This window comes from Dipodomys merriami, unplaced genomic scaffold (assembly GCF_024711535.1).
Source record: "Dipodomys merriami isolate MVZ:Mamm:240054 unplaced genomic scaffold, mDipMer1.0.p SCAF_78, whole genome shotgun sequence".
Lineage (NCBI taxonomy): Eukaryota > Metazoa > Chordata > Mammalia > Rodentia > Heteromyidae > Dipodomys > Dipodomys merriami.
The window spans coordinates 3,097,751-3,121,651 of NW_027206379.1; the positions used below are offsets into that span (position 1 = coordinate 3,097,751).

At 64.2% G+C, this 23,901-nt stretch overlaps 2 protein-coding genes across 2 annotated transcripts; both read right to left on the minus strand.

Annotated features, from left to right (window-relative positions):
• Window positions 1-829: 829 nt before the first annotated feature.
• On the minus strand, window positions 830-9,021 carry Fgf4 (fibroblast growth factor 4). Its single transcript, XM_070009607.1, has 5 exons — window positions 8,995-9,021; window positions 2,617-2,819; window positions 1,926-2,308; window positions 1,420-1,523; window positions 830-1,006 (listed from the first exon to the last, which is right to left on the minus strand). Exons 1-5 carry the CDS (start codon window positions 9,019-9,021, stop codon window positions 830-832), a joined length of 894 nt encoding a protein of 297 aa, XP_069865708.1.
• Window positions 9,022-14,963: 5,942 nt separating this feature from the next.
• On the minus strand, window positions 14,964-23,143 carry Fgf3 (fibroblast growth factor 3). Its single transcript, XM_070009608.1, has 4 exons — window positions 22,924-23,143; window positions 20,701-20,804; window positions 17,979-18,431; window positions 14,964-15,047 (listed from the first exon to the last, which is right to left on the minus strand). The coding sequence occupies exons 1-4, from the start codon at window positions 23,141-23,143 to the stop codon at window positions 14,964-14,966; spliced, it is 861 nt and encodes a 286-aa protein (XP_069865709.1).
• Window positions 23,144-23,901: the final 758 nt, after the last annotated feature.

Here is a 23,901-nt window from a genome sequence, read left to right on the forward strand (position 1 = left end):
GCTCCCCCAGGGGTAAGGGGGCACCCCCCACGGCTGCAGCCACCGGGGAGGGTATGCGGCTAGGCCAAAAAAAGGCAAACAGGAGTTTATGAAGTCAGCCTAAGGGTCCCTTGCATCTGGTAGGTCGAGGAAGATTGACTACAGGGAAGTTCAGAGGTCAGCCCCGGCAGATCTAAAAACAGTGGCAGAAGACTTTGACTTTTTCTATAACTGAGGTAAACCGATCTGTCCCCCCTTCACAGACGGGGAGGGAGCGCCGCCCCAGGTCCTCGGGCTGCTCCAGGACGGCTCCAGGCTTCGGTAGGCACTGCCCGGAGAAGATGCCAGGAACGCTGAGATCTGATGCCACTATTTTTCTGACACACAAAATAGCAGCACCCCGGTAGCAACGCTTTGCTTTCTCACGCGCCGCGGCAGCCTCGGACTGGACCTCCTGTCGGCTCAGCGTCCCGCGCGCCGGGTGCACCGCGCTGGGACTCCAGGCATGGGCCACCACGCCTGGCTTCCTGAAGTTTTGGAGAGTTAAGACAAACCCAGCAGTGAGATCTCGCGTGCCCCGTGGTGCTGGAAAAACCAGAGTCACTTTTTTGTTGCTGCTACTGGTTGTTGTTTTTTTTTTTTTGTTTCGTTTTCTTGTCTTTTTCCTTTTCAGAAAATTACAAAACACTCCCCAAACCATAAATAATTTGGTAGCCATATATACACATTTAAATAACTTAAAAAATATCTTACACCTACTCTTGCATTAAACTCTGCATCCAAAGAAAAGTGCTCCTTGTGGGGGCTGCTCCCAGAGGCAGAGAGAGCAACGAGCCAGTCCGTGGGGGGGTCACAGCCTGGGGAGGAAGTGGGTGACTTTCATGGTGGGCGACACCCGATTCCCCTTCTTGGTCCTCCCGTTCTTGCTGAGGGCGATGAACATGCCAGGGTGGGCGTGGGACTCATAGGCATTGTAATTGTTGGGGAGAAGGATCTCCTTGAATTTGCACTCGTCGGTGAAGAAGGGCTGGGGAGGGAGGGACGGGCGTGAGCCGGGGGAGGGCTGGGGTCCCAGCCCCTGGCGCTCAGCTCTCCCCTTGGCAGGCGGGGTGTCAAGACGCTCACATGCGAGGGACACATGGCCAGCTCACAACAGCTGGTGCGGCCACCTGCCAGGCACCTATGGGCCGGGCTGGTGTCCTTCACCTCCGCCGCGGCCTGACCACCGGGCGCGGGCAGCCCCTTCGGCTGGGTGGGGAGGGGAGCCCGCCCCGCGGTGGCAGCAGCAGGTGGCTCCCTTGGGTGTGGACACTTTTGGGGGTACAGGGCGCCTCGGTGGCCAGAGCGCTGACCTGGGGGGGAGCGATCACTGGCAGCCATGACGATCCAGGCACAGGTGTGGGGGGGGCGGGGTGCCCATCCTGACCCGGAAGTACTCACCGAGCCGTAAAGCTTGCCTTTGCTGCTCATAGCCACGAAGAACCGGCTGGCCACACCAAAGATGGTCACGATGCCTCGTTCCACTGGGGAGAGTTCCAGCAGACCTGGAGGACGGGGAGCAGCTCAGACGGAGGCCGGGGAGCCCGGGCCCGCCCGCTGCCTCCACCCCAGTCCTGCGAGCTTCTGGGGGCCCACGGCAGGCCGCGCCGGCCCGGCCGCGGGGCGCAGCGCCGAGCGTCCTGTGCCCACGACGGGCGGGCGCTGGAACTCGGCAGCGAGAGCCGGCGCTTCCGAGGGCGGCCGGGCGAGGCGGGGCGCCGGGGTGCGCGGAGCCCGGCTTTACCCTCGCTGGGGGCCCGGCGGTGCGGGTTGCGGATCCCCGAGTCCGTGCGCCCCGGGCGGGCCGGGTTCCCAGGACGGCGCGAGCAGGTGCCGGGCCCGGGGTCCGCGGCCCGACCCCCCCGCCCGGCCGCCCCGCCGCCCGCGCGCGCGCCGGCCCCACTCACTGTCGGCGGTGTCGGCGTGCACGCCCGCGATGCGGCCGTCGGGGACCACCTGGAGGTGGAAGCCGATGCCCACGTTGCAGTACAGCCGCCGCAGCCGCCGGATGCCCAGCAGGTAGTCGCCGGCGCCGCTCTGCGCGGCCGCCTCCGGGGGCTGCGCGGCCAGCGGCAGGCGGGCGAGCGAGCGCGCCACCAGGCTGTCCCAGCGCCGCTCCAGCTCGGCCTCCAGGGTGTCGTTGGCGGCGGCGGGCGCCGCGGCCACCCCGCCGCCGGCCCAGGGCGCCAGCAGGGCCAGCAGCACGGCCGGGAGCAGCCGCGCCATCCCGGCCCGCGGCCCCGAGCGGCGGTCCGTGCGCCCCCGGGGGGCGCCGGGGACGGAGCTGCGCCTGGGGCGGCCCGGGAGCGACGGCGGGACGAGGCGACGGCGCCCGGGAGCGGGGCGGGGCGGAGCGGCGCGCGTCCCTGCGCGTCCCTGCGCGCCCCGGCGGCCCGGAGGCCGCTATATAACCCCCGGGCCCCCCCCCCCGCCCGCGCCCCCGCGGGGGGCCGGTGCGTTCGCCCCGGCGCCCGGCGCAGGCCGCCTGCCAATCAGGGGCCGGGAGGGCGGGCGGGGAGGGGGCGGCGGAGGATCGCCGCCCCTGCTGTCACCTGGACGGACGCGACCCTCGCCCCGGGCTCCGCCCACACCGCCCACCGGGGCGTCCCGCCCCTCGGGTCTCCATCCCCGTCGGTGCCGTCGCGGCCTCTCCCTGCCTCCGGGGCGGGCTGGATCCAGCGCCCGCTCCGCCCCGCGCCTTCGGGGACCCTCCGGAGTCCGGCTGCTTGCCGGGCCCGGCCCGCCGGCCGCAGTGTGGCTCGGCTGGTCCCGCGGGCGTGGGGCGCAGGGGAGAACTCCTCCTTCCAGGTGGAGAGCCGGTGGGGTGAGGGGTGCCGAGGGGGGCGCAGCCCCGTTCACCCCCAGCCAGGACGGCCGGCCCGGGGCCCAGGGCTCACCCCCACACACACACCTCGGACTCGTGGCCCGGATGTCCAAGCGCTGGGACAGGGGGTCTCCAACCTAGCAGAGCCTGACCGGGCTGAGAGACCCCCACCGCACCCAGATCCCACCCCAGAGCTCAGACGATGGCCTGGGGCGGGGGTCGGCAGGCGGGCTGCCCGGAGGCCTGGGTGCGGGCTCCGGACGAGCGCAGTCCCCGCGGAGCCGGGCTCTGCCAGGCCGGCCGCGGAGGCCTCGGATCCGCCCGCCCGCCCACCGCCGTCCCCAGCACGGACCCCAGTGTCCCCCCAGCCCCCGGGCCTGAGGCCTCAGCACTGCGGAGCACGAAGGGGACCTGGAGGCCCACAGGGCACCGCGTGTCCTCGGTGGGCCTCCCTGGCTCACAGAGGAACTGAGAGACAGTTCACAGATGCAATGCACCTGACAGCGAGGACGGGTCTGCAGACCTGGTGCCAAGAAGCTCCTCCCACCAGGCTGCAGGAAGCCCCTCCCACCAAGACGAGGAAGCTCCGCCCACCAAGGCGAGGAAGCTCCTCCCACCAGGCTGAGGAAGCCCCTCCCACCAAGGCGAGGAAGCTCCGCCCACCAAGGTGAGGAAGCTCCTCCCACCAGGCTGCAGGAAGCCCCTCCCAGGGGTACAGAGCTGCCCCCTTGACACATTCCTTTACATCTCGGGTCTCTCAATTTGGGGATCCCCGGGTTCTCTTCCAGCCTCTGGAGCTGTGGGCCAGCTCTGGACATCACACCCTGTACACAGGTGCTGTTTTTGTGGTTTGTTTTGCTGGTCCTGGGGCTTGAACTCAGGGCGCTGTCCCTGAGCTCCTCTGTGCTCAAGGCTAGCACTCCACCACTGGAGCCACAGCGTCACTTCCGGCTTTTTCTGTGCATGTGGCACTGAGGAATGGAAGCCAGGGCTTCAGCCTGCTAGGCCAGCCAGCACTCTACCAGGGAGCCGTTCCCAGCCCCGCGGATGCCTTTTGTGATGGTCTGGCTGCAGGACTTGGGGTCTGGGCACTCCAATGACCTTGGCTCTGACTTCTGCTCTGCCACCCGAGCCTACCCGTGACCCCCCGTGGGACGGCTCCCCAGTCGAGGTGGGAGAACACAGGGAGGAGCCGCGGGGCCCCCTCCCCTGCCGCATCCCACCGCTCCCACACCCCACAGCCAGCCACTCAGGACTGCCTAGGGCTCTTTCTGTCCTTTCAGGTCTGCCCCCCCTAGCAGCCTTTCAGGGTGCCTGGGTGCCCCCCAGCTGCACATGGCCTCTCTGCAGCCCTTAACCCCTGTGCCATCCCCAGTGCTGGAGGAGGTGCTGGTAGGCAAACAGCCACTGGGTGAGCAGGGCTTGAGCAGGGCTCTGCACAGCAGCGCCCAGCCTCCGGGGGCCTGGGAGAGACGGAGCGGGGGATGTGACCTAGACGAATCGATGCTTAGCTCGGGCCCTGAGCCCCCGCTGCCCTCTACACGCAGGGAGGCCAACCTGGGGTGCAAGGAAAGCATGCAGAAACTCTGGACACTGCCTGCTTTGGGTTCAAATCCATCCCTTGTCAGCCTTGGAAGACAGAGCCTGGCCCAAGGAAAGAGGTAAAGTCCGGGGGAAGTGATTCAGCGCAGGGCAGACTCAGCCTCCGTAAAATAAACCAAGCCTGTGGGAGACTCCATGGAAAATCACCCGCACCCCAGCGAGGGGAGTCAGGGGTGAGACTGAGACCTGGAATGACCTGAGCTGTCCCAAGGTCATCCGGGCCTGGGAGCTTCCCCTCCTGAACCAGGGGTGAGGGATTTCTCCTACAGCCCGCTCAGAGGTAAAGCACTTAGTTGGCTCAATAGTAATCATAATAAAAACCTGAAGCACAGAAACAGGGCGTTAGTCCTCAGGGTGTGAGGGCAAGCTCAGCCTGAGGCCAGGTCCCGTGTCAACCTGGTTTAAAAAAAAAAATGAGGGGGCTGGGAAGGTGTCTCAGTGGTAGAGCGCTTGCCTTGCATGCCTGAGGCCCTGGGTTCGATTCCTCAGCACCACATAAGCAAAAACAAAAAAGCCGGAAGTGACGCTGTGGCTCAAGTGGTAGAACGCTAGCCTTGAGCTGAAGAGCTGAGGGACAGCGCCCAGGCCCAGAGTTCAGGCCCCACGACCGGACTCAAAAAAAAAAAAAAAAAAAAAATGAGGCCGGCACTGGTGGCTTCCGCCTGCCATCCCAGCGACTCCCGAGGCTGAGATCTGAGGATCGCAGTCAAGGCCAGCCCGGGCAGGAAAGGCTGTGAGACTCTTCTCTCCAATAAACCACCACCAGAAAACCGGAAGTGGTGCTGTGGCTCAAGGGGTAGAGCGCTCCCCTTGAGCTGAAGAGCTGAGGGACAGCACCCAGGCCCTGAGTTCAAAGACTCATGACTGACAAAAAAAGAAGAAAAGTTCCAAGTTCAAGTCCTCCTTCAGACTCACTTTAATGCAGAAGGGCAGAGGAGGGGAGTAGGGAGCAGGGGTGTCTACACTCACCCAGAGCTCCCCAGACCCCGGAAAAAGGGAGGGACTCCACTAGTTAGTTTAATTTTTTACTGTTATTATAAAGGTGATGCACAGAGGGTCACAGTCACGTAAGTCCTCAGAAGATTGCGTTTCTTTTGAACAGTGTCACCCCTCCCTCACTCCCATTTTTCCCTCCCATTCTCACCCTAATAACTTCTTAAATTTTTTGTTCCGTAGCATTTTCTTTTATGGCAGTAAGGGATCTTATGGTTTGTAAACAGAAAATGGACCATCTTAACTAAGTCTTTCTCTGTAGCTGGAGATAGAGGCCAGGACCACGGGCCTAGGAAGAACAGTGTTACCCCTTCCTTCCTTCCTTCCTTCTTTCCTTTCTTCCCTTCCTCTTTCCCTCTTTTCTTTATTTTTATCTTTCTTTTTCTGTGCTGGTCCTGGGGCTTGAACTGAGGGCCTGGGTGCTGTCCCTGAGCCACAGCTTTACTTCTGGTGTGTGTGTGTGTGTGTGTGTGTGTGTGTGTGTGTGTGTGTGTGTGTGTGTGTGTGTGTGTGTGTGTGTGTGTGTGTGTGTGTGTGTGTGTGTGTGTGTGTGTGTTGAATTGGACATTAGGAGAGAAGAGTCTCATGTACTTTCCTGCCTGTACTAGCCTTAAACAATAATCCTCAGATCTCAGCCTCCAGAGTAGCCAGGATTACAGGCGTGAGGTGCCAGTATACCGTTAAACACACCGACCTCTTTGTGTCAGCTAGAGCTGGGGTTACAGGCTTCGCCCCAGCTTACAGGCCTCTGGCTTGCTTTCGCTCCTTTTAAAGATAGACCCCCAAGGCTGGGAACGCAGCTCAGTGGTAGAGTGCTTGCCTTGCATGCATGAATCCCCAAGTTCGATTTCTCAGTACCTCAGACACAGAAAAAGCTGTAAGTGGTGCTATGGCTCAAGTGGTAGAGCGCTAGCCCCGAGCACAGAGAGGCTCAAGGGCAGAGCCCAGACCCTGAGTTCAAGCCCCAGGACCAGAAAAAAAAGCATAGACGTCAAGGTGGAATTCCAGGTTACATTGTAATTACATACTAGGTGCTTCTGGGTTTGTTTTTTTTTTTTTTTTTGGTCGGTCGTGGGGCTTGAACTCTGGGCCTGGGCGTTGTCCCTTAGCTCTTCAGCTCAAGGCGAGCGCTCTACCACTTGAGCCACAGCGCCACTTCCAGTTTTCTGGTGGTTTATTGGAGATAGGAGTCTCACAGTCTCTCCTGCCCGGGCTGGCTTTGAACCGCGATCCTCAGAACTCAGCCTCCTGAGTAGCTAGGATTACAGGCGTGAGCCACCAGTGCCCGGCGCTTCTGGGGTTTGAACTCAAGAGTCTTGAGCTGCCATGTCTTGCTTGCTCACCTTGGGCGCTCTACCACTGAAACCATGCCTCCACACTGGCATTTTGTTATTGAGAAGATGGTATCTCCAGACCAGAAGGAGGCGCTGGGATGCAGAAGCCCTGGCGTTTCCCACCTCTCCTTGGCCAGACTGGCAGAAGCCACCTGCAGCTCCTGGAGTCATGGGGCGGGTGACGAGGGAAAGGGCTGGTGCGGGGCTGGCTGGGAGCCACAGCCCCCCCATGCCCAGGGCCAGCCTTCCTGGGCGCTCACGGGAGCCCCCTCTTCTTCCTCCCCCAGGGGAAGCCGCCACAGGTCTGCAAGGATTTCCTCACGCATCTGTGGGTGAAGGAAGGCCCGGGCCAGTGTGGCCTTGACCTCATCTTCTGCGAGCCCCCCCCTCCCGCCAGGTTCTGACTCCCACAGCCAGCTCCTGCCAGGGCCTCCTCTGTGTCCCCATGTCCCCGACAGGGCTGCCCCTCCACAGCTCAGCCCAGGGCCCCTCCCGCCACCACAGGGCGCTCTGCAGCAGGAACTTCATGGAGACAGTGCCAGGCACGGTGGCACAGGCCTGTCACCCTAGCCACTCAGGAGGCTGAGATGTGAGGATCGCTGTCACCCTAGCCACTCAGGAGGCTGAGATGTGAGGATCACCCAGCAAAGTCAGCCCAGGCAGGAATGTCCCCGTGAGAGTCTCCTCTCCAATAAACCACTCCAAAACCAGAAGTGGCGCTGTGGCTCACAGGGGCAGAGCGCTGGCCTTGAGTGAGTGAGCTCAAGCACAGCGCCCAGGACCTGAGTTCAAGCCCCATGGCCAGCCCCCCGCCCCTAAGAAAAGGAAAGAAATACTGAAGGAAGTGTGGGGTGGGGGCGGGGCGGGGTGCTTTAGCATGGGGGGGCGGTGGTCAGGGCTCTGGTCCCCTGCAGGGGCTAAGGGGAGGCCCGGGTGTAGAGTAGGAGCCCCATTCTCCAAGAGGGGAAGTTGAGGCAGGTCAGCACAGCCAGCTCCTCGGCCCAGAGCGTGGACAGCGCGCCGCTCCCCCTGCCCCCTCCCCATGGCTGCCTGAGCCTCACCTGCCCACTCACGATGGGCTCGTGGGAGGGCTCTGACCCCGGTCCCGCTGGGTGTGGCACCTTCTCTTCCTTCTCTCTCCCTCCAAGAAGCCATGGCCAGCTAACTTGGGGCAGACAAGCTGGGGTCCCATGCCTGCCTGTCTGTCTGCCTTCCTGCTGGGCTGTGTGGCTCTGGACAAGTTGCTTGCCCTCTCTGAACCACCTTGATTTTTTTTTTTTTTTGTAAAGTTGTCCAAAACAATGCTCACCCCCCAGAGTTGTGGGCGGGAGGCACTTAGGGGAGGGGCCCTGAGAGTTCTCCGGCTGGAGATCCTAGGGCTACAGGCCTGAGCCGCCAGCGCCTGGCAAAGCCCTATTTCTATGTCTAGTTCAGAGAGCTGCCATGGACCTGCAGAGACGCCGTAGAGCTCTCCTTGGGCCGCACGGCCTTCCTCCACTGCACACCCCCTCCTGCTGCTTTCTCCTGTCTACCTTGACACATGCACTCGGGTACTGAAAGGATTGGGGGCTGGGAAGGTGGCTCAGAGGTAGAGCGCTTGCCTCGCATGCATGAGGCCCTGGGTTCGATTCCTCAGCACCACATAAACAGAAAAAGCTGGAAGTGGCGCTGTGGCTCAGGTGGTAGAGCGCTAGCCTTGAGCTGAAGAGCTGAGGGACAGTGCCCAGGCTCAGAGTTCAGGCCCTGCGACCGACACAAAAAAGTTGGGGGGCTCTGACCCCCACTCCTGGACGTGGACGGTCTCGGGGCCACCTGGGGCCAGCCCGGAGGAGAGCCCTGCCCTGGGTTGCTGTTCTGTGTGGTGCCAGGCCTTTCTTTTGTAAAGCGGGAGCAAAGCAGCCTGGAAAAGGAGCACTCTGCCCCCGCCCCTGGGTGCTGTGCTCTGCTCCTCCCAGAATTCCCTGCCTGCTGCCCTTGACCTTCAGGGAGGTCGGGAGGTCATACCTGCGTCCCCGGCCCGTTTCCCCAGGTGAGCAAGGGAAAGTCCAAATGCAGGAAACGCAGCAGGAGAGGCTGCTCAGCCCTGCCCGGCCGGTCCCCCGCCCACTCTGCACGCTCTCCAGCCCCCCAACGCTCAGTCCAGCTGCTGCGGGGTCGGCTCTGTCACGGCCCAGGGCCCCGGGGCTCCCCTGTGTGGACACCTGCTCCCCCACCTCAGCTCACCCGCTGGGCCCGCTGGCCGGGGCACATGGTGGCATCTGCGCGTGCGCGGGACGGGTGTCAGGTGGGGACAGGACCTGCCGGGGGAGGGCCTGGCGTGGGCGTGGGCGGGGCCGGCCCCTCGCGGTCCTGCCCTGGGCTGGCACGTGGCTTTCCAGACTCGGTCGTCCTGCTTGTGAAATGGGTGTGGTGTCACCCGCCTGCCTAGAGACGCGAGGGCTGGGGGCTGGCACCCTGCAGGGCCTCCCGCGGCCTTCCAGGCCTGGGGGACACTTGCGGGCCCTTCCAGGCAGCCTGAGGGCCATCCCTGGGCCCCTGGCCTGGGGGCCAGGAGGCCCCGCCCGCCCCTGCCGCGGTGGCTTCTTGACACCCCGGATGCCTGCGGCTCAGCCGGCCGCGCGGCGTCTGAGCAGGGCAGACCCGGCCTGCTATTCTGGGGTCTTCTTTCAACTATTTTGGCAAAGACCAAATGGTAGCCTCCTTTAAAATAGCTGCTCCAAGCCCTGGGGTCAGCCCCGAGAACCAGGTCAGCCCGGCCGGCCTCCTCCCTGCAGCCTGCTCAAGTTAAATACGGACTCTGCATCTGTAACGTCCACGCGCCCCGCGTGACACCGAGGCCAGAAGAAAGCCCAACTCCAGGGCCAGCTGAGGGAGAGGCTCATGCGGCCAGCCCAGCAGCCTCAAGGGGGGTCTCTGGTGGACATCTGCCCATTTATGGGAGGCGTGTCGCCTGCGCACCCACGGTGCAGGAATCTTAGAAGCCACACACGCACGAGCGCAGATGCTGCTCCGAAGCCCCCAGGACAGCACTACTTCCCACAGACAGCCGGTGGCATGAAAGGCCCAGGGTCTTCCTGACTCGGAAGCCAGCCCACACAGACCTCTCTTGGCCACCGGACTCTGGCCCTAGGGAGATGGGGTTGGTGCATCAGACGGGCACCAACAGGACAAATCCAGCCAGGCACCAGTGGCTCACACCTGACATCCTAGCCACAGGAGGCTGAGATGTGTGAGGATCGCGGTTCAAAGCCAGTGTAGGCAGAAAAGTCCAATGAGACTTGGTTCTTCAAGGAACTAGCAAAAAGTGGAGGTGTGGCTCAACTGGTAGAGCACCAGCCTGTGTGCCAAAGCTAGGAGCCAGCACCCGGGCCCTGAGTTCAGGGCCCAGCCCTGGCACATGCACACACACACACGCATGCATGCACATGCATGCACAGTAGCATGGTAGCAGTGGGGTGGACCAGTCCTTATCATTTTATTTGGGGTGAGCACATTCCGAACCCTCCTGTTTCCCCCATGCCTCACCCCCCCACACACAGATCCAGGATGGTGGAGACAGAGTCCAGTAAGTCACTCCACAAACACAAGCCGCTGTGCAGGTGGTGGGGGCTCTGCAGAACTCTCTCTGTCCCGTCTTGGGGTGCTGGCACGTCAAGAGGAAAAGCTGGAAAGAGTGATGTGGGGCGAGGGGTGGGGAGAGGCTGTGCGGTCTGAGCTGCGTGGGGCCCCAGCCCCCAGAAAGTGGCGCCTCTGGTCAACCTGGAGCTGAGCACCTGGAGGATGACCTGGCAGGGGACGGGGACACAGGAGGCCACAGCCAGGCAGAGGGGCAGCCCAGGGTCCAGCGGCCGGTGGGCCTCACGCGCCAGCCCAGCGTGGAGGTGCTCCAGGAGAGGCTCAGCCCCAGGCTGGTCCCTGCCTCTGGGGACACAGCGGGTGGGGGTGGTCTCTGCTCCTTGGGGCGTCAGCCTCATCTCCACCCCAAGTGCCACGGGTGCTCTGCTCAGAATGGGCAGCTGGAGACCAAGGGGTCAGGCAGGGCCCTGGAACCTGCCCTGGACCTGCCCAACCTAGGCCGGCCTGCCCCTGCCCCTCCCCCCGCAGGCTGAAAGGCGCAGGGCAGAGCCGGGAGGGCACCGGGGCTCCCAGAGGGTGGGGGGCTCCAAGGGCAGCAGGGATACTGGCTAGAGGCCATGGGAGGCCAGCCAGCCGCTGCCTGGGCCCTAGCGGTCTGGGAAGGTCCTTGGAGCTGGGGGCGGTCTCTGTGGAGAGCAGGAAGCTGGCCTCGTGCTCTGCAAACAGTCCTGGGATTTGAACTCGGCGCCCCACACTTGCTACGCAGGCAGATGCTCGACCACTACAGCCTCGGCCCCTATCCTGGAATCTTCTTTTTTGCTGGCCCTGGGGCTTGAGCTCAGGGTCTGGGCTCTGCCCCTCAGCCTCTCTGTGTTCAAGGCTAGTGCTCTACGCCTTGAGCCATAGCGCCACTTCCAGCTTTCTCTGTGTATGTGGTGCTGAGGAATGGAACCCAGGACTTCATGCGTGCTAGGCAAGCATGCTACCACTGAGCCACCTTCCCAGCCCCAAATCTCCTTCTTTTACGTGTGTTGGTCTTGAGGCTTGAACTAGGGTCTGGGCACTGTCTCTGAACTTTTGTGCTCAAGGCTAGTGCTCTACCACTTGAGCCACACCTCCACTTCTGGCTTTTTGCTGGTTCACTGGAGATGAGAGTTTCCCACTTCCTGCCCAGGCTGGCTTTGAACTGTGATCCTCAGATCTCAGCCTCCTGAGCAGCCAGGATGACAGGCATGCGCCATACTCACCTCCGTCCCCACCTCAAGTGGCCCCTCTGATCCTCCCTAAGCAAAATGCACAGTCCCAGGCCCCGGGAAGCTCCGGGGCCCCGGGAAGGTGCTCAGTTATCGCTGCTGGGATAATCTGCCCAGAGACAGGAGATCAGCACCTCGGGTCCCTCTTATCTTTCCAGATCTCACGGCAGTCTAGACAGCGGGAGGAGGGAGCCGCAGGGCTCTGGGGCCGCTGGTCAGCCCACAGTTCCTCCCCGACACACGTCCAGCAGGTGCTTTGCCAAGCGCCGTGGTGCACGCCTGTGATCCCAGCACCTGGGAGGCTGAGGAGGGAGGACCTGGGGCTGAGGCTGGGCGCCACAGTGAGAGGCTGTCTCCAAGGGAGGAGGAGGAGGAGGAGGGGGAGGAGGAGGAGGAGGAGGAGGAGGGGGAAGGGGAGGAGGAGGAGGGGGAGGGGAAGGGGGAAGGGGAGGGGGAGGAAGGGGAGGGGGAGGGGGAGGAGGGGAAGAAGGGGGAGGAGGAGGAGGGGGAGGAGGAGGGGGAGGAGGAGGGGAGGAGGAGGAGGGGGAGGAGGAGGGGAGGAGGAGGAGGGGGGAGGAGGAGGAGGGGGAGGGGGGAGGAAGGGGAGGGGGAGGGGGAGGGGGAGGAGGGGAAGAAGGGGGAGGAGGAGGAGGGGGAGGAGGAGGGGAAGGAGGAGGGGAAGGGGAGGAAGAGGGGGAGGAAGAAGGGGAGGAGGAGGGGAAGGGGAGGAAGAGGGGGAGGAAGAAGGGGAGGAGGAGGGGAGGGGGGAGGAGGAGGGGGAGGAGGGGGAGGGGGAGGAGGGGGAGGGGAGGGGGAGGAAGAAGGGGAGGAGGAGGGGAGGGGGAAGAGGAAGAAGGGGGAGGAGGAGGGGAGGAGGAGGGGAGGAGGAGGAGAGGAGGAGGGGGAGGAGGAGGAAGAGGAGGAGGGGGAGGAGAAGGGGAGGAGGGGGAGGGGGAGGAGGGGGAGGAGGAGAGGGACGGATGTGGGCTCCACTGTTAGTGGGGACCATGTGGTTCTTATCCTTTCTAGAAGCCAGACAGCCTCTGGGGAGCCAGCTGCAGTACATCACTGCTGTGTGACCCTGAGCAAGTCACATCCCGTCTCTGATTCCCTGTGCCCAGGGGGCCGAGAGCCCAGGTCCTGTCTTAGATCACGGGGGGCCGGGGGAGGGGGAGGTTGTATTGGGAGCGGGGAGCAAGGTCCAGTTCTGGGTCACAGCCCAGGGGTCTCCAGAGCCTCCTCCTCCCCAGCGTAGAGATGCCTGCCTAGGCCAGGGCCCTGTGGCCTGAGCCTCCCAGAGCCAGGGCTGGGGGCCGAGGTGGGGGGGTCAGCCGGTCCTCTGGTCAGGATGTTTGCTTTCTCAGGACTCCCAGGGGAGTTGCTGCGGGCCCGGGGGACAGGCTGGGGGCAGTGGCCGCACGCCAGGTCAGCCTCTGGCCGCCTTGCTCATCAGGCCAGGAATGTGGAGGCAGGAAGGCCCCTGGGTGGAGGCCCCTGCAGCCCCTCTCCCAGGGATGCGTCCTCGGTGGCCGGCTCAGCGGGGCGGGGTCATGGCCGGCCCTGGATGTGGAGTCCAGCCCGGGGGTGAGCGCACCTGCCTGCGGCCTCCCTCCGGCCCTCACAGCTGCCCGGTGCCCGGCGAAGCGTGTCAGCCCCGCAGTGCCCGCTCACCCGACCCCCAGCTGCGCCCTGCCACGCCGGCCCAGAGCAACCTCGAGCCCGTCCACGCACAGGCAGCCGGCGCCCGTCACCCTCGCTACTCAGGAGCTCAGAGCTGAGGATCGCCGGTGCGGGAAAGTCTGTGAGATTTGGGGGGGGGGGGAACAGTGGGGGGGCACCGATCCTGGGGCTTGAACTCAGGGCTGGGTCACAGTTCCTGACCTTTTGCTCAAGGCTAGTGCTCTACCACCTGAGCAGCAGCAGCACTTCTGGCTTTTTGACAATTATGTGGAGATTGAGTCTCATGGTCTTTTCTGCCCGGGCTGGCTTTGAACCGCCATCTTCAGATCTCAGCCTCCTGAGTAGCTAGGATTACAGGCGTGAGCCACCGGCACCAGGCCTGGGAAACTCTTAGCTCCAGTTAACCACCAAAAGAGCCAAAAGTGCAGCTGGGACTCAAGGGGTAGCATGCTAGTCTGGAGCAAAAGAAAAAACCGAAGGCAAGTACCTAAGCGCTGAGTTCAAGTCCAGTACTGGCACACACACACACACACACACACACACACACACACACACACACACACACACACACACACACACGTGCACACCTGACCTGTCTTGAGTTCACCAGGGTCCCCTCCTTGACCCCCCGCCACGCAGGACCGTGACCCCTCTCAACCCCCAGCTCTGCAGTGGGGCCCTGGCCTGCACGGGCAGCAGGTGGCCAGCAGCACGGCAGACACACGGATGCTCATCTGCCAAGACAGACTCCCCTGTCCCGCACCCCCCCACTCAGAGCCCAGCAGGCCTTGCCGGTGTGGAGCTGTGCGCTGAGAGAGAACATTCCAGAAGCTCTGCTTCTTCCTTCCTGCCGCGGGGACTATGCGCTCCACTCCATGAAGGAGGTAGCGGCGCATCTTGGCGGGGCGTGGGCCCCGGACGTCCACGAGGCCGGGAACTCGGGGCTAGGACCTGAAGGTCTTCAACCGTCCTGGCTTACAGTCACATGACCACGTCCCTGCCACCCCTGTGACTTCCGTCCAGCCTTTATTTATTTCCCTATTTGCCCATTTCAGAGCTTGAACTCACAGCCTGTGCTGGACTCGCTTGGCTTGAGTCAAGCCTCCAGCCCGACTTTTTGCTGGCTCACTGCAGATATGTCTCACAGACTTTTCTGCCTGAGTTGGCTTCGGACTGTGATCCTCAGATCTCAGCCTCCTGAGCAGCTGGGGTGACAGGCGTGAGCCACGGGTGCAGATGCGTGTGTGCGTGGGCTTCACCAGGTTTTTGCCGTGGTGTTTCAGACATGCGTGTATTATAATCGGCACAATCCTGTTCCCCATTGCTTTCTCCGCTGGTCGGTGTCACCTGCCGGCCCTGCGGTGTCCCTGGCAGACCCGGCCATCTCTCTGCAGGGCTGGCATGGTACGAAGCCCCAGCGGACACCAGGGAGTGGGCAGGGAGCGTGGATGGCAGCATACACACACCCGTCAGGGAGAGACAGCACCGCCGGATCCTGGAGGCAGCCAGGGTGCCAGCCTTGGCAGCGCCATCCTGGAGGACAGGGGAAACTGAGGCACACGCAGGATGGCGGGAACTGGGCTGCAGTGGGGTCCCCACAGCAGGGGTCCCCTCTCCCCTCCCCCCCCCGCCAAGATCTGAGTCACAGCTTAGTCACTTCCTGGCCCCTGGTTCCCAGGGGCGTCACAGGCGAGGGGAGCCGGGGGTCCGGGAGCTCAGCTCCGAGAGCTTGGCGTGGAGCCGCTCAGGGGGCCTGGCTTCGTGTCCCTGTGGGGCGGGACAGGGCAGACAAGGACGTTTGGAGGGACCGTGGCTGAAGTCAGGTCCGTCTGACGCTGGTGCTGTGTGTGCTGGGGCAGATGGATGGCAGCACCTCTCTGAGCTGTGCAGTGGGGTGAGGGCCAGGGTGGGGTGCATGGCAGGCTGGGGCTGGGGGCTAGGCCCGGGGCCGGTGGGCCTCTGCACCACGCTGGGCTGGGGGCTGCCCAGGCCCCACCGATCCTCACCCCTGCGCGGCCAGCAGCCCCACCCCTGGAGCCAGTCCCAGGGACCGCCGCCCTCTGCTGGCGGGACCGGTACTGCATGCAGAGCTGCCGCTCTGGGACGACCCCCCTTCCCCCGGGTCGAGGTGCCCTGGGCTTCCCCTTGACCCCTGCCCCACGGCCTGTGCCCGGCCTGCCCCGTCCGTCCCCTCCCGTGGTGCTGTGTAAGTCCCTGAGGCTTTGGAGCCTGCGAGGACTGGCTGTGCGGCCTTAACAAGCAGCTTGGCCTCTCTGAGCCTCGGCCTGGTCTTCTTCAGATGGTCAGGCGTGTTCCATGCTGTCCGTGTGTGTGGAACCACGGCTCTTTGTCACAAGTCCCTGGGTTTCGTGGCCTGGGCACTGCAGAGTGGAAGTCCAGAGCAGCCCACCTCCACAGACAGACCGGATCGGGGGTAAACGCCCAGCCCAGATGGGGGCAAGGGGGGCGGGTGACTGCAAGCAGATGAGCAGCCAGGGAAGAACAGGTCATCTTGAGTCCGGAGAAAGAAAAAACAAACAAAATGAAACACATGCTGAGAGAAAAAATTTAAAAATGGCCGGGAGGCCCAGTTTGACACCCTCACAAGTAAAACGGAGACAGGGCCAATGGGGTAAAGGACAGAGGGAAGATTACTCTCGGCATGAAGCATGTGCAAAGGTCCTACGGCCAAGACAGTTGAGTGTGATCAAAGGCAAGGGGCAGGGAGGAGGGGAGCAGGGAGGGAGAGGATGGGGGGGAGCCACAGGTGTGCAGCCTAGTGGGAGGTTTCCAGCCTCTTTCCTCTTTGGAGATAAAGATTTTCAAATAAGTTTGTCCTTGAGCCCCAGGGCCCAAGGAAGAAAGAGGCAGGAAGAGGAACAGCTGGAGAAGGAACCTAGGTCTAGGAAGTGAACTGGCAGAGCTGGGCGGGGCCGCGTGCCTGGCTGGCGCCTCCCCTCCGCCTGCCGGGCTTTCCTGCTCCAGGCTAGCGGCCAGCGCTCTGCCACTTTGAGCCGCAGCTCCACATCTGGCTTTCTGGTGGCTCACTGGAGGTAAGAATCTGATGGACCTTCCTGCCCAGGCTGGCTTTGAACCATGGCCCTCAGATTTCAGCCTCGACTCTATCTATCTTTTCCAAGTCCCAGCCTGGCCTCACGGCCAGCCAGCCTGACTGGCAGGCTGCGGTCCAACCACCGCGGGCCACCCCTCCCCCCCTTCAGGGCGAGGCCCCACACCCTGGAGCTTCCTGAAGAAGGGGAAGCTCTCCAGCGGACAGCTGGGGACTGGCCACCATGTCTAGCGGCCATCTGAGAGCTGCTGGACCGGACGTGTCCCTGGGTCTCTGGGGATCTAATGAGCCTCTGCTCCCCAAGAAGCTGCAGTCTTCTGACGGACAAGGACAGACGGCTTGGCCTGCGTCCACCCTGGCCACGGGGGACTTGGCATTTGGCAGGTGCTGACATTGGGTGGACAATGGATGGATGATTGACAGGTGATGGATGGATGATTGTCAGGTGATTGATAGACAGCTGGCAGTTGGGTGGTTGGATGATGGACAGTAGACAGCCAGTCCCCAGTGTCCTCTGTGGTACAGCATGCTGCCCTTTTTTTCAGGCTAATACCCCACCGCCCCACCACGTGAAGGCCGCGGCTTCCCACCATTTCCAGGGGTGGCCACGCGTGGCTGCGTGGTCCCGTGGGCAGCCACATGCTGGCTGGCTGTTGCTCAGGCCTCCTTCAGCCCCGTGGAGCTTGTGAGTCCACTCCAGGGGTGCCCGGCCCCCAGGGCAGCTCTGCCCCACCTTTCCAGGACGCCAGGCCCTGTGTCCCCCAGCGATGGCCCCACGTGACCTTCTGGATTCCCAGGAGACGCTGCCCCGTCTCCCCAGCGTCCCGTGCCAGGCCCCAGGGGGCAGGTACTCCGGCCTCCCAGATGAGCAGGTGGGCAGCCCCGCCCACCGAGTCTGGGGGCTGACCACGCCAGTCCCTCTGCAACACCAGCTACCTACAGCCACAACCCCCACCCCACCCCAGGGGCGCCATGTGACCTCATCTGAGCCCTGGACGACTTTCAATCCAGAGCCTCTCTGTCCCCACCCCATTCAACGGGGGGGGGGGGGGGGGGGGGGGGCTCTCCCTGGGGGCCTGTCCCCAGGGAGATCCTAGAAGATCTAGAAGATCCTAGACCGGCCCAGCTGCTAAAAAAAATAAACCCATGAAAGTCAGGTGCCGGTGGCTCATGCTAGCTACTCAGGAGGCTGAAATCTGAAGATCTGAGGATCGTGGTTCAAAGCCAGCCTGGGCGGGAGAGACTGTGAGACACTTATCTCCAAGTAACCACTAGAAAACAGGAAGTGGTGCTGTGGCTCAAGTGGTAGAGCGCTCACCTTGAGCTGAAGAAGAATGCTTAGGGCCAGCGCCCAGGCCATGAGTTCAAGCCCCAGGACTGATGCGACACAGGCACGAATCCCAAAACGATGTTCAAAAACGAAGAAGGAAGACTGCATTTTAGCCGGGCTTCTCAGCAGGAAGTCTGACGTCATAGCCTGCACTTGGGGGGGGAAATGTCACATCCACCAGGGCATGTGGGGGGGTGAGGAGGGGACACGCGTGTCCCTGGCCTGCGCAACACCTAACTGTCCCCGTAGAAGAAAACACTGTAATGTCTCAGTTGCACGGAGCCTGGGGCGGTCCGACACTGGCGGCTGCTGGAGACCGGGAAATGGAGGCCCCTGGAATCCCATCCAGCGGGGTGGGAGGGGGCGGGAAGCGAGCGGGCGGTGGGGAGCCAGTGGAGGCCAGGCGCTGGGCGTGGCCCCCGGCCGGGGCGCCGGGCGTGGCGTGGGCCTGGCGGCCGGGGCTCTGCCTCTGCCTCCATGGCTGGCCTCCACGGAGCCGCCGCACCATCTCGTGGTCCCTGGGGTCCAGCACGCGGGGCAGGAAGAGCGAGGACTTCTGGGTGCGGCGGGTGCGGAAGCCCCGGCGCGGCCGGCCCTTGCCGTTCACTGCCACGTACCACAGCCTGTCCGCGCCGGCGCGGCGCCGGGCCCCGGGCCCGCCCGGCCCCGTGCGGTACAGGCGGGAGGCATAGGTGTTGTAGCCCAGCTCGTGGATCCTTTCCACGAACTCGCACTCGGCGTTGTAGTGCTCCTGTGGGCAGGAGGCACGGACAGCGGTCACACAAGGCCACGTGGGCACGGGTCCCGTGCCCCCCTCTCCCGCTTCGGAGGCTGCTGGCCTGACTGCCACCCTGCGGTCTAACTCCTCGTGCCTCCACCAGGCCACGTCCTGTCCCCACCGGCTGCTGTGCTTCGCCCTGGAGCCCGCTCAGCATGGCCTCTGCCATGGAGCAAGGGGGGGGACGACACTGCCTCCCCAGGCCCCTCCGGGGGCCCTGACTGTGGTGTCCCAGCAGGGGGACAGTGTGGTGGTGGGCGGCAGGGCGGGCCTCCCCACCCTGGACCTCCACGGTGGCCAGGTGCCCAGGCCCAGGGACAGGGCAATTGGGTGGAGAAAGGAGGCCACGAGAGGAAAGGAAGAGTGGACATGGGCAGCGGCAGCTCAGGAGGCAGGGGTGAGCGGGGAGGATCCGGAGTTCAAGACCACAGTGAGACTCAGTCTCAAAAAGAGGGGGAAGGAAAAAGGAAGAGGAGGAAGAGGAGGAAGAGAAAAAGAAAGAAGGGGAAGAAGAGGAGGAAGAAGAGGAGAAAGAATGTAGACATTCGCCAATGAAGAGAAGGGACACAACCAGGTTTTATGAGCTGGCTCTGACTCTGCCTCAGATGGGTGGGTGGATGGATGGGTGAATGGATGGATGGTGGGTGGATGGATGGGTGGGTGGATGGATGGTGGGTGGATGGATGGTGGGTGGATGGGTGGATAGATGGGTGGTGGGTACTGGATGGGTGGATGGATGGGTGGTGATGGTGGGTGGATGGATGGATGGGTGGGTAGGTGGGTGGATGGATAGATGGTGGATGGATGGTGGGTGGTGGATGGGTGGATGGATGGTGGTGGATGGATGAATGAGTGAATGGATGGATGGTGGGTGGATGGATGGATGGATGGATGGGTGGATGGGTGAATGGACGGATGGTGGGTGGGTGGTAGATGGGTGGATGGATGATGGATGGATCGATGGTGGTGGTGGGTGGTGGATGGATGCATGGATGGATGGATGGTGGGTGGATGGATGGTGGTGGTGGATGGATGGATGGATGCATGGATGGATGGTGCGTGGATGGATGGTGGGTGGATGGATGGTGGTGGTGGATGGATGGATGGATTGGTGGGTGGGTGGGTGGGTGGTGAATGGATGGGTAAGTGAATGGGTAGATGGATGGATGGTGGGTGGTGGATGGGTGGGTGGTAGATGGATAGGTGAGTGGATGGGTGGATTGATGGATGATGGATAGATGGTGGGTGGTGGGTAGATGGTGGATGGGTGGGTGGTGGATGGAAGGATAGGTGAGTGGTTAATGGATGGATGGGTGGATGGTGGGTGGGTGGATGGATGGATGGGCGGGTGGTTAATGGATGGGTGGGTCGGCGGGTAGGTGGACGGTGGATGGATGGGCAAGTGAATGGGTGGATGGATGGATGGTGGGTGGATGGATGGATGGATGGTGGATGGATAGATGGATGGGTGGGTGGGTGGATGGAATGGTGGGTGGATGAATGGATAGATGGATGGGTGGGTGGGTGGATGGAATGGTGGGTGGATGGTGGGTGGATGAATGGATAGATGGGTGGTGGGTACTGGGTGGATGGATAGATGGGTGGTGATGGGTGGATGGTGGGTGGACAGCAGGGTGGGTGGGCTGGACGAGTCAGGCCTGTCCTTAAGCAATTGTAGCTGGCAGGCAGGAAGGGCCAGGGGCCTGTGTTAGGAGAAGCTGGCATGTGGGGTGAGGTAGAGGGGTGAGGGGTGCCGTCTGAGGACTTGGAGATGAGCTGAGTGGAGCTGAGAAGGAAGGAGGGGTCAAGGGGGGCCCAGCTGGCCCAGGGCTGGACAGACCGGCCGCTGGAGCCACAGTTGATGTGGGGGGGGGGCGTCTCACAGACTCTCCTGCCGGGGTTGGCTTCAAACCTCAATCCTCAGATCTCAGTCTGCTGAGAATGGAGGTTTCCAGGTGTGAGGTCAGGCATCCGTGGGTATGTTTATTTCTATGGAAATGGGAGATCCTCCCAGCTGCCTTCAGGGAAGGTCAAGTTGATGACAAGAAGGGACATTCTCTGTTCCCCAGGATCTTCCCTAATATCCCTGTTGGGGCCTCCCCCACAGGACCCTCCCCCCACCCCCAGCTCCAAGCATGGACTCCAGGAGCTCAGAGTTCCGGTCCAGGTTGGATCTTGCCTGGTCCTAGATGGGAGACCACCCCTCCACTGCCCATCCCCATCCCCACCAGGCTGGACTCACCGAAGCATAGAGCCGCCCTCTCCTGTTCATGGCCAGGTAGCGTCCAGAGAACAGTCCCTTGATGGCCACCACGCCCACCTCCACAGCTGTGATCTCCAGGATGCCTGGGGACAGAGGGATAGGCCATTACCCTCCCCCTCCCGAGCCTTCTGTCCCCCTCCCCCTCTCCCCCCCAGCTGGGGCACAGCCCGGCCTGGAAGGGTGAGGCAAAGCACTGCTAGGCTGAAGCTGGGCATCGCCGGTGGCTCACACCTGGAGTCCCAGCTACTCAGGAGACTGAGATTGGAGGATTGAGGTTCGAAGCCAACCCTGGCAGGAAAGTCTGTCTGTGAGACTTTTATCCCCAACTAACAAGCCAAAAAAAAAAAAAAAATGCTGGAAGTAGAGCTGTGGCTCCAATGGTGGAGCACTAGCCTTAAGTAAAAAAAGCAGAGGGATGGGGCCCAGGTCATGAGTTCAAGCCTCAGGAAGCAAGCACAGGAGAAGGGGTCGCCGGCCACCACTGTGCCCCAAGAGAGCAAGCAATCCAAAGGCTGCTGGAGAAGAGACAGTGCGGCGAGCGCTGAGCTCTGCTGCCTGTGCCAAGCGTCATGGGACGGGCCGGGAGGCAGCAAGCATGCCACAGCCCTGTGCCGGGACCCCTGGCACGCGCAGGTCTGTCCCCAGAAGGGTTCAGGGACTGTGGGCACCCGTGGGCAGGCAGGAAGCTCAGGAGCGCCCAGCGCCATCCCCCGCTCCCCTCCCGCCCTGTCCAGCCCGACCAGACTGCATTTTCCCCTGGGCGCTGAAATGAAGTGCCTAGGTGGGGCCACCGGTTCCCAACAGCGCCTTCCAGGGCAGCGAGTCTGTGGCCCACGCCCTCTTCAGGGGCACCAGCGTGGTCCGGATCACAGGAGTCAGCCAGGCCTCCTCCAGGGCTGGGGAGCTGGGCGGCAGGGAGAGCGCCCCACGTCCGCCCCCTGGAGCCCATCAGAGCCCGGCTCCAGGAAGGGAAGAAAGGAAACCTTAGTGGGGAGGGGAAGGGGGAGGCTGGAAGGAGAAGGGTAGGGGCGTCTCCAGAGATGGCTCCAACACCACGACCCCCTGGAGACAGAGGGTCCCCATCATGCACCCCCCCACGCAGGAAGCAGAGGTCTCCACAGCTGCCTGGACCTGGCCACAGCGCTTCCTTTGCCCAGGGCTGGCGCTGGGCGCTGCCAGGCACAGCCCGGGCCTTCTGCTGTCCACCCCCTTGGCCTGGTGGCCATCCCTCCTCCCCAGCCCGGCTCCTGGCTCTGCACCACGCAGGGCCAGGGTGCTTCCAGATGCTTCCAGTCTCCCGCTCGCTCTGTGAAGGAGAGCCTGGGCGCAGCCCATCTCCGCCGCTCTCCATTCCCCAGGGGTGGGGTGGGATTTCCTTTGGTGCCGGTTCCAGGGACGAAGCTCAGGCTTGGGCGCCGTCCCTGAGCTTCCCCCACCACCGCGAGCCCCAGCTCCACTTCCAGCTCTTTCTGTGTGTGGCTGGCTTCGAATCACGAGCCTCAGATCTCAGCCTCCCGAGAAGCTGGGACAGGCTCAGTGAGAGGCACCCACCTGTGCGCGTGTGCGCGTGTGTACCTCCCCAAGCAAGATGGACGCCCCTTGGCGCCCTGGCGCGCGCCCCTGGCCCACCCGTCCCCGAGGCCCCGCGGGCCGGAGGCGGAGGACGGTGAACGCCAACCGAGGGAGCCGTGCGCCCCGCGGGCAGAGGCGGCGGGGCCGCGCGCCCTGACCGGCGGGAGGTGGAGAGAAAACCCCGACAGGGACAGGGACGGGGCCGCGGGGTGGACGCCCCGACCCGATTCAAAGGACTTATAAAGTCGGAACCGCACGGCACGGGGAGCGGGCGCGGCGCGGGCGGGAGGGTGCGGGTTCCCAGGGTGGCCGCGCGCCCGCCGCCCGCGTCCCCAGCCCGGCGAGCGCCCTTTCCCCGCGCGCGCCGGCGGCCTGGGCGCCCGGCCCCCGCCCGCCCCGCCCCGCCCCGGCCCTCCCCCGGCCCGCGCCGCCCCGCGCCTCCCCGCACGGCCCCGCGGGCGCGCACTGTAGGCGCCATGCTCCAGGCTGCCGTCCACGCGCCCCGCCCCGGCCCGCACGGTCCCGCAGGGCGCGGATGGACACTCACTATAGGTGCGGTGCTCCAGGCTGCCGTCCCCGCGGCCTCGCGCCCCCCGGACCCCGCACGGCCCCGCACGCCCCGACACTCACTGTAGGCGCTGTGCTCCAGGCTGCCGTCCACGCGGCCGCTCGGGTGCAGCCGCAGGTGGTACCGGGTGGCGCAGTAGAGCTTGCGGCGCCGGGGCGCCCCGCCCAGGTGCTCGTACACGCCGCCGCGCCCGCCCGCATCGCGCCGCGCCCGCGCCCCGGGGGTCGCCGCGGGCCAGCCGGGCTCCAGCAGGCCGAGCAGCAGCAGCCAGATCAGAGCCATGCTGGCATCGCGCCCGCCACGCGGCGGCGGCGGCTGCGGGCCGGCGCGGTGCCCATGGGAGGGCGCGGCGGGCGGCGGGCTCCTGCGCGCTGGCGGGGCCGCTCGGCTCGGCGGGGAGGGGCGGGGGACCGGCCCGACGCAAAGGAGGGGGGCAGAGGGGCGCGCGCGCCGGCGAGCGGGAGCCTTTAATTTCTCGCCCGGGGCCCCGAGCGGCGAGGTTTCCGCTGCTGCGCAAAAGCGCGCAGAGAAAGGAGGTTCGGTAACAAAAGGCCGCGGGTCCCGGGCGGAGGCGCGGGAGGGGCGCGGCCGGCGGGTGGGCCGCCCGGCGGGGCGCGGGGCTCGGCCGGCGCCTCCTGCGCACGCTCCCCCCCGGCGCGGCGCCGTCGAGCCCCGCGGCTCCGCTCGGCCGCGCGCCCCGCGCCGCCCCGCGCCGCCCCCGCCCCAGACCAATTATGCCTCGGGAAAATTATAGCCCCCCGCCCCGTGCCCGCCCCCCCGCCCCCGTCCAGCCCCCCAACAATGGGGCCGCGGATGTCGGAGGTGCGCGCGCGACCCGCGGTGGGGGGGAAAGGCGCGCTGACGAGCGCCCGTGAGGCGGCGGGAAGGAAGGGGGGCCACCGGGCGCGTGGGGGGCTCCCCGGGGTGTCCGCCTCCCCTTGGGGCTCCCCACGTGCGCACACCGGGCGCCCCCGGCGGCGTTGGAAGTGGGGGGGGGACGGACGAGGCCGAGGGCGCCCTGAGCCCGAGCCCCAGGGAGA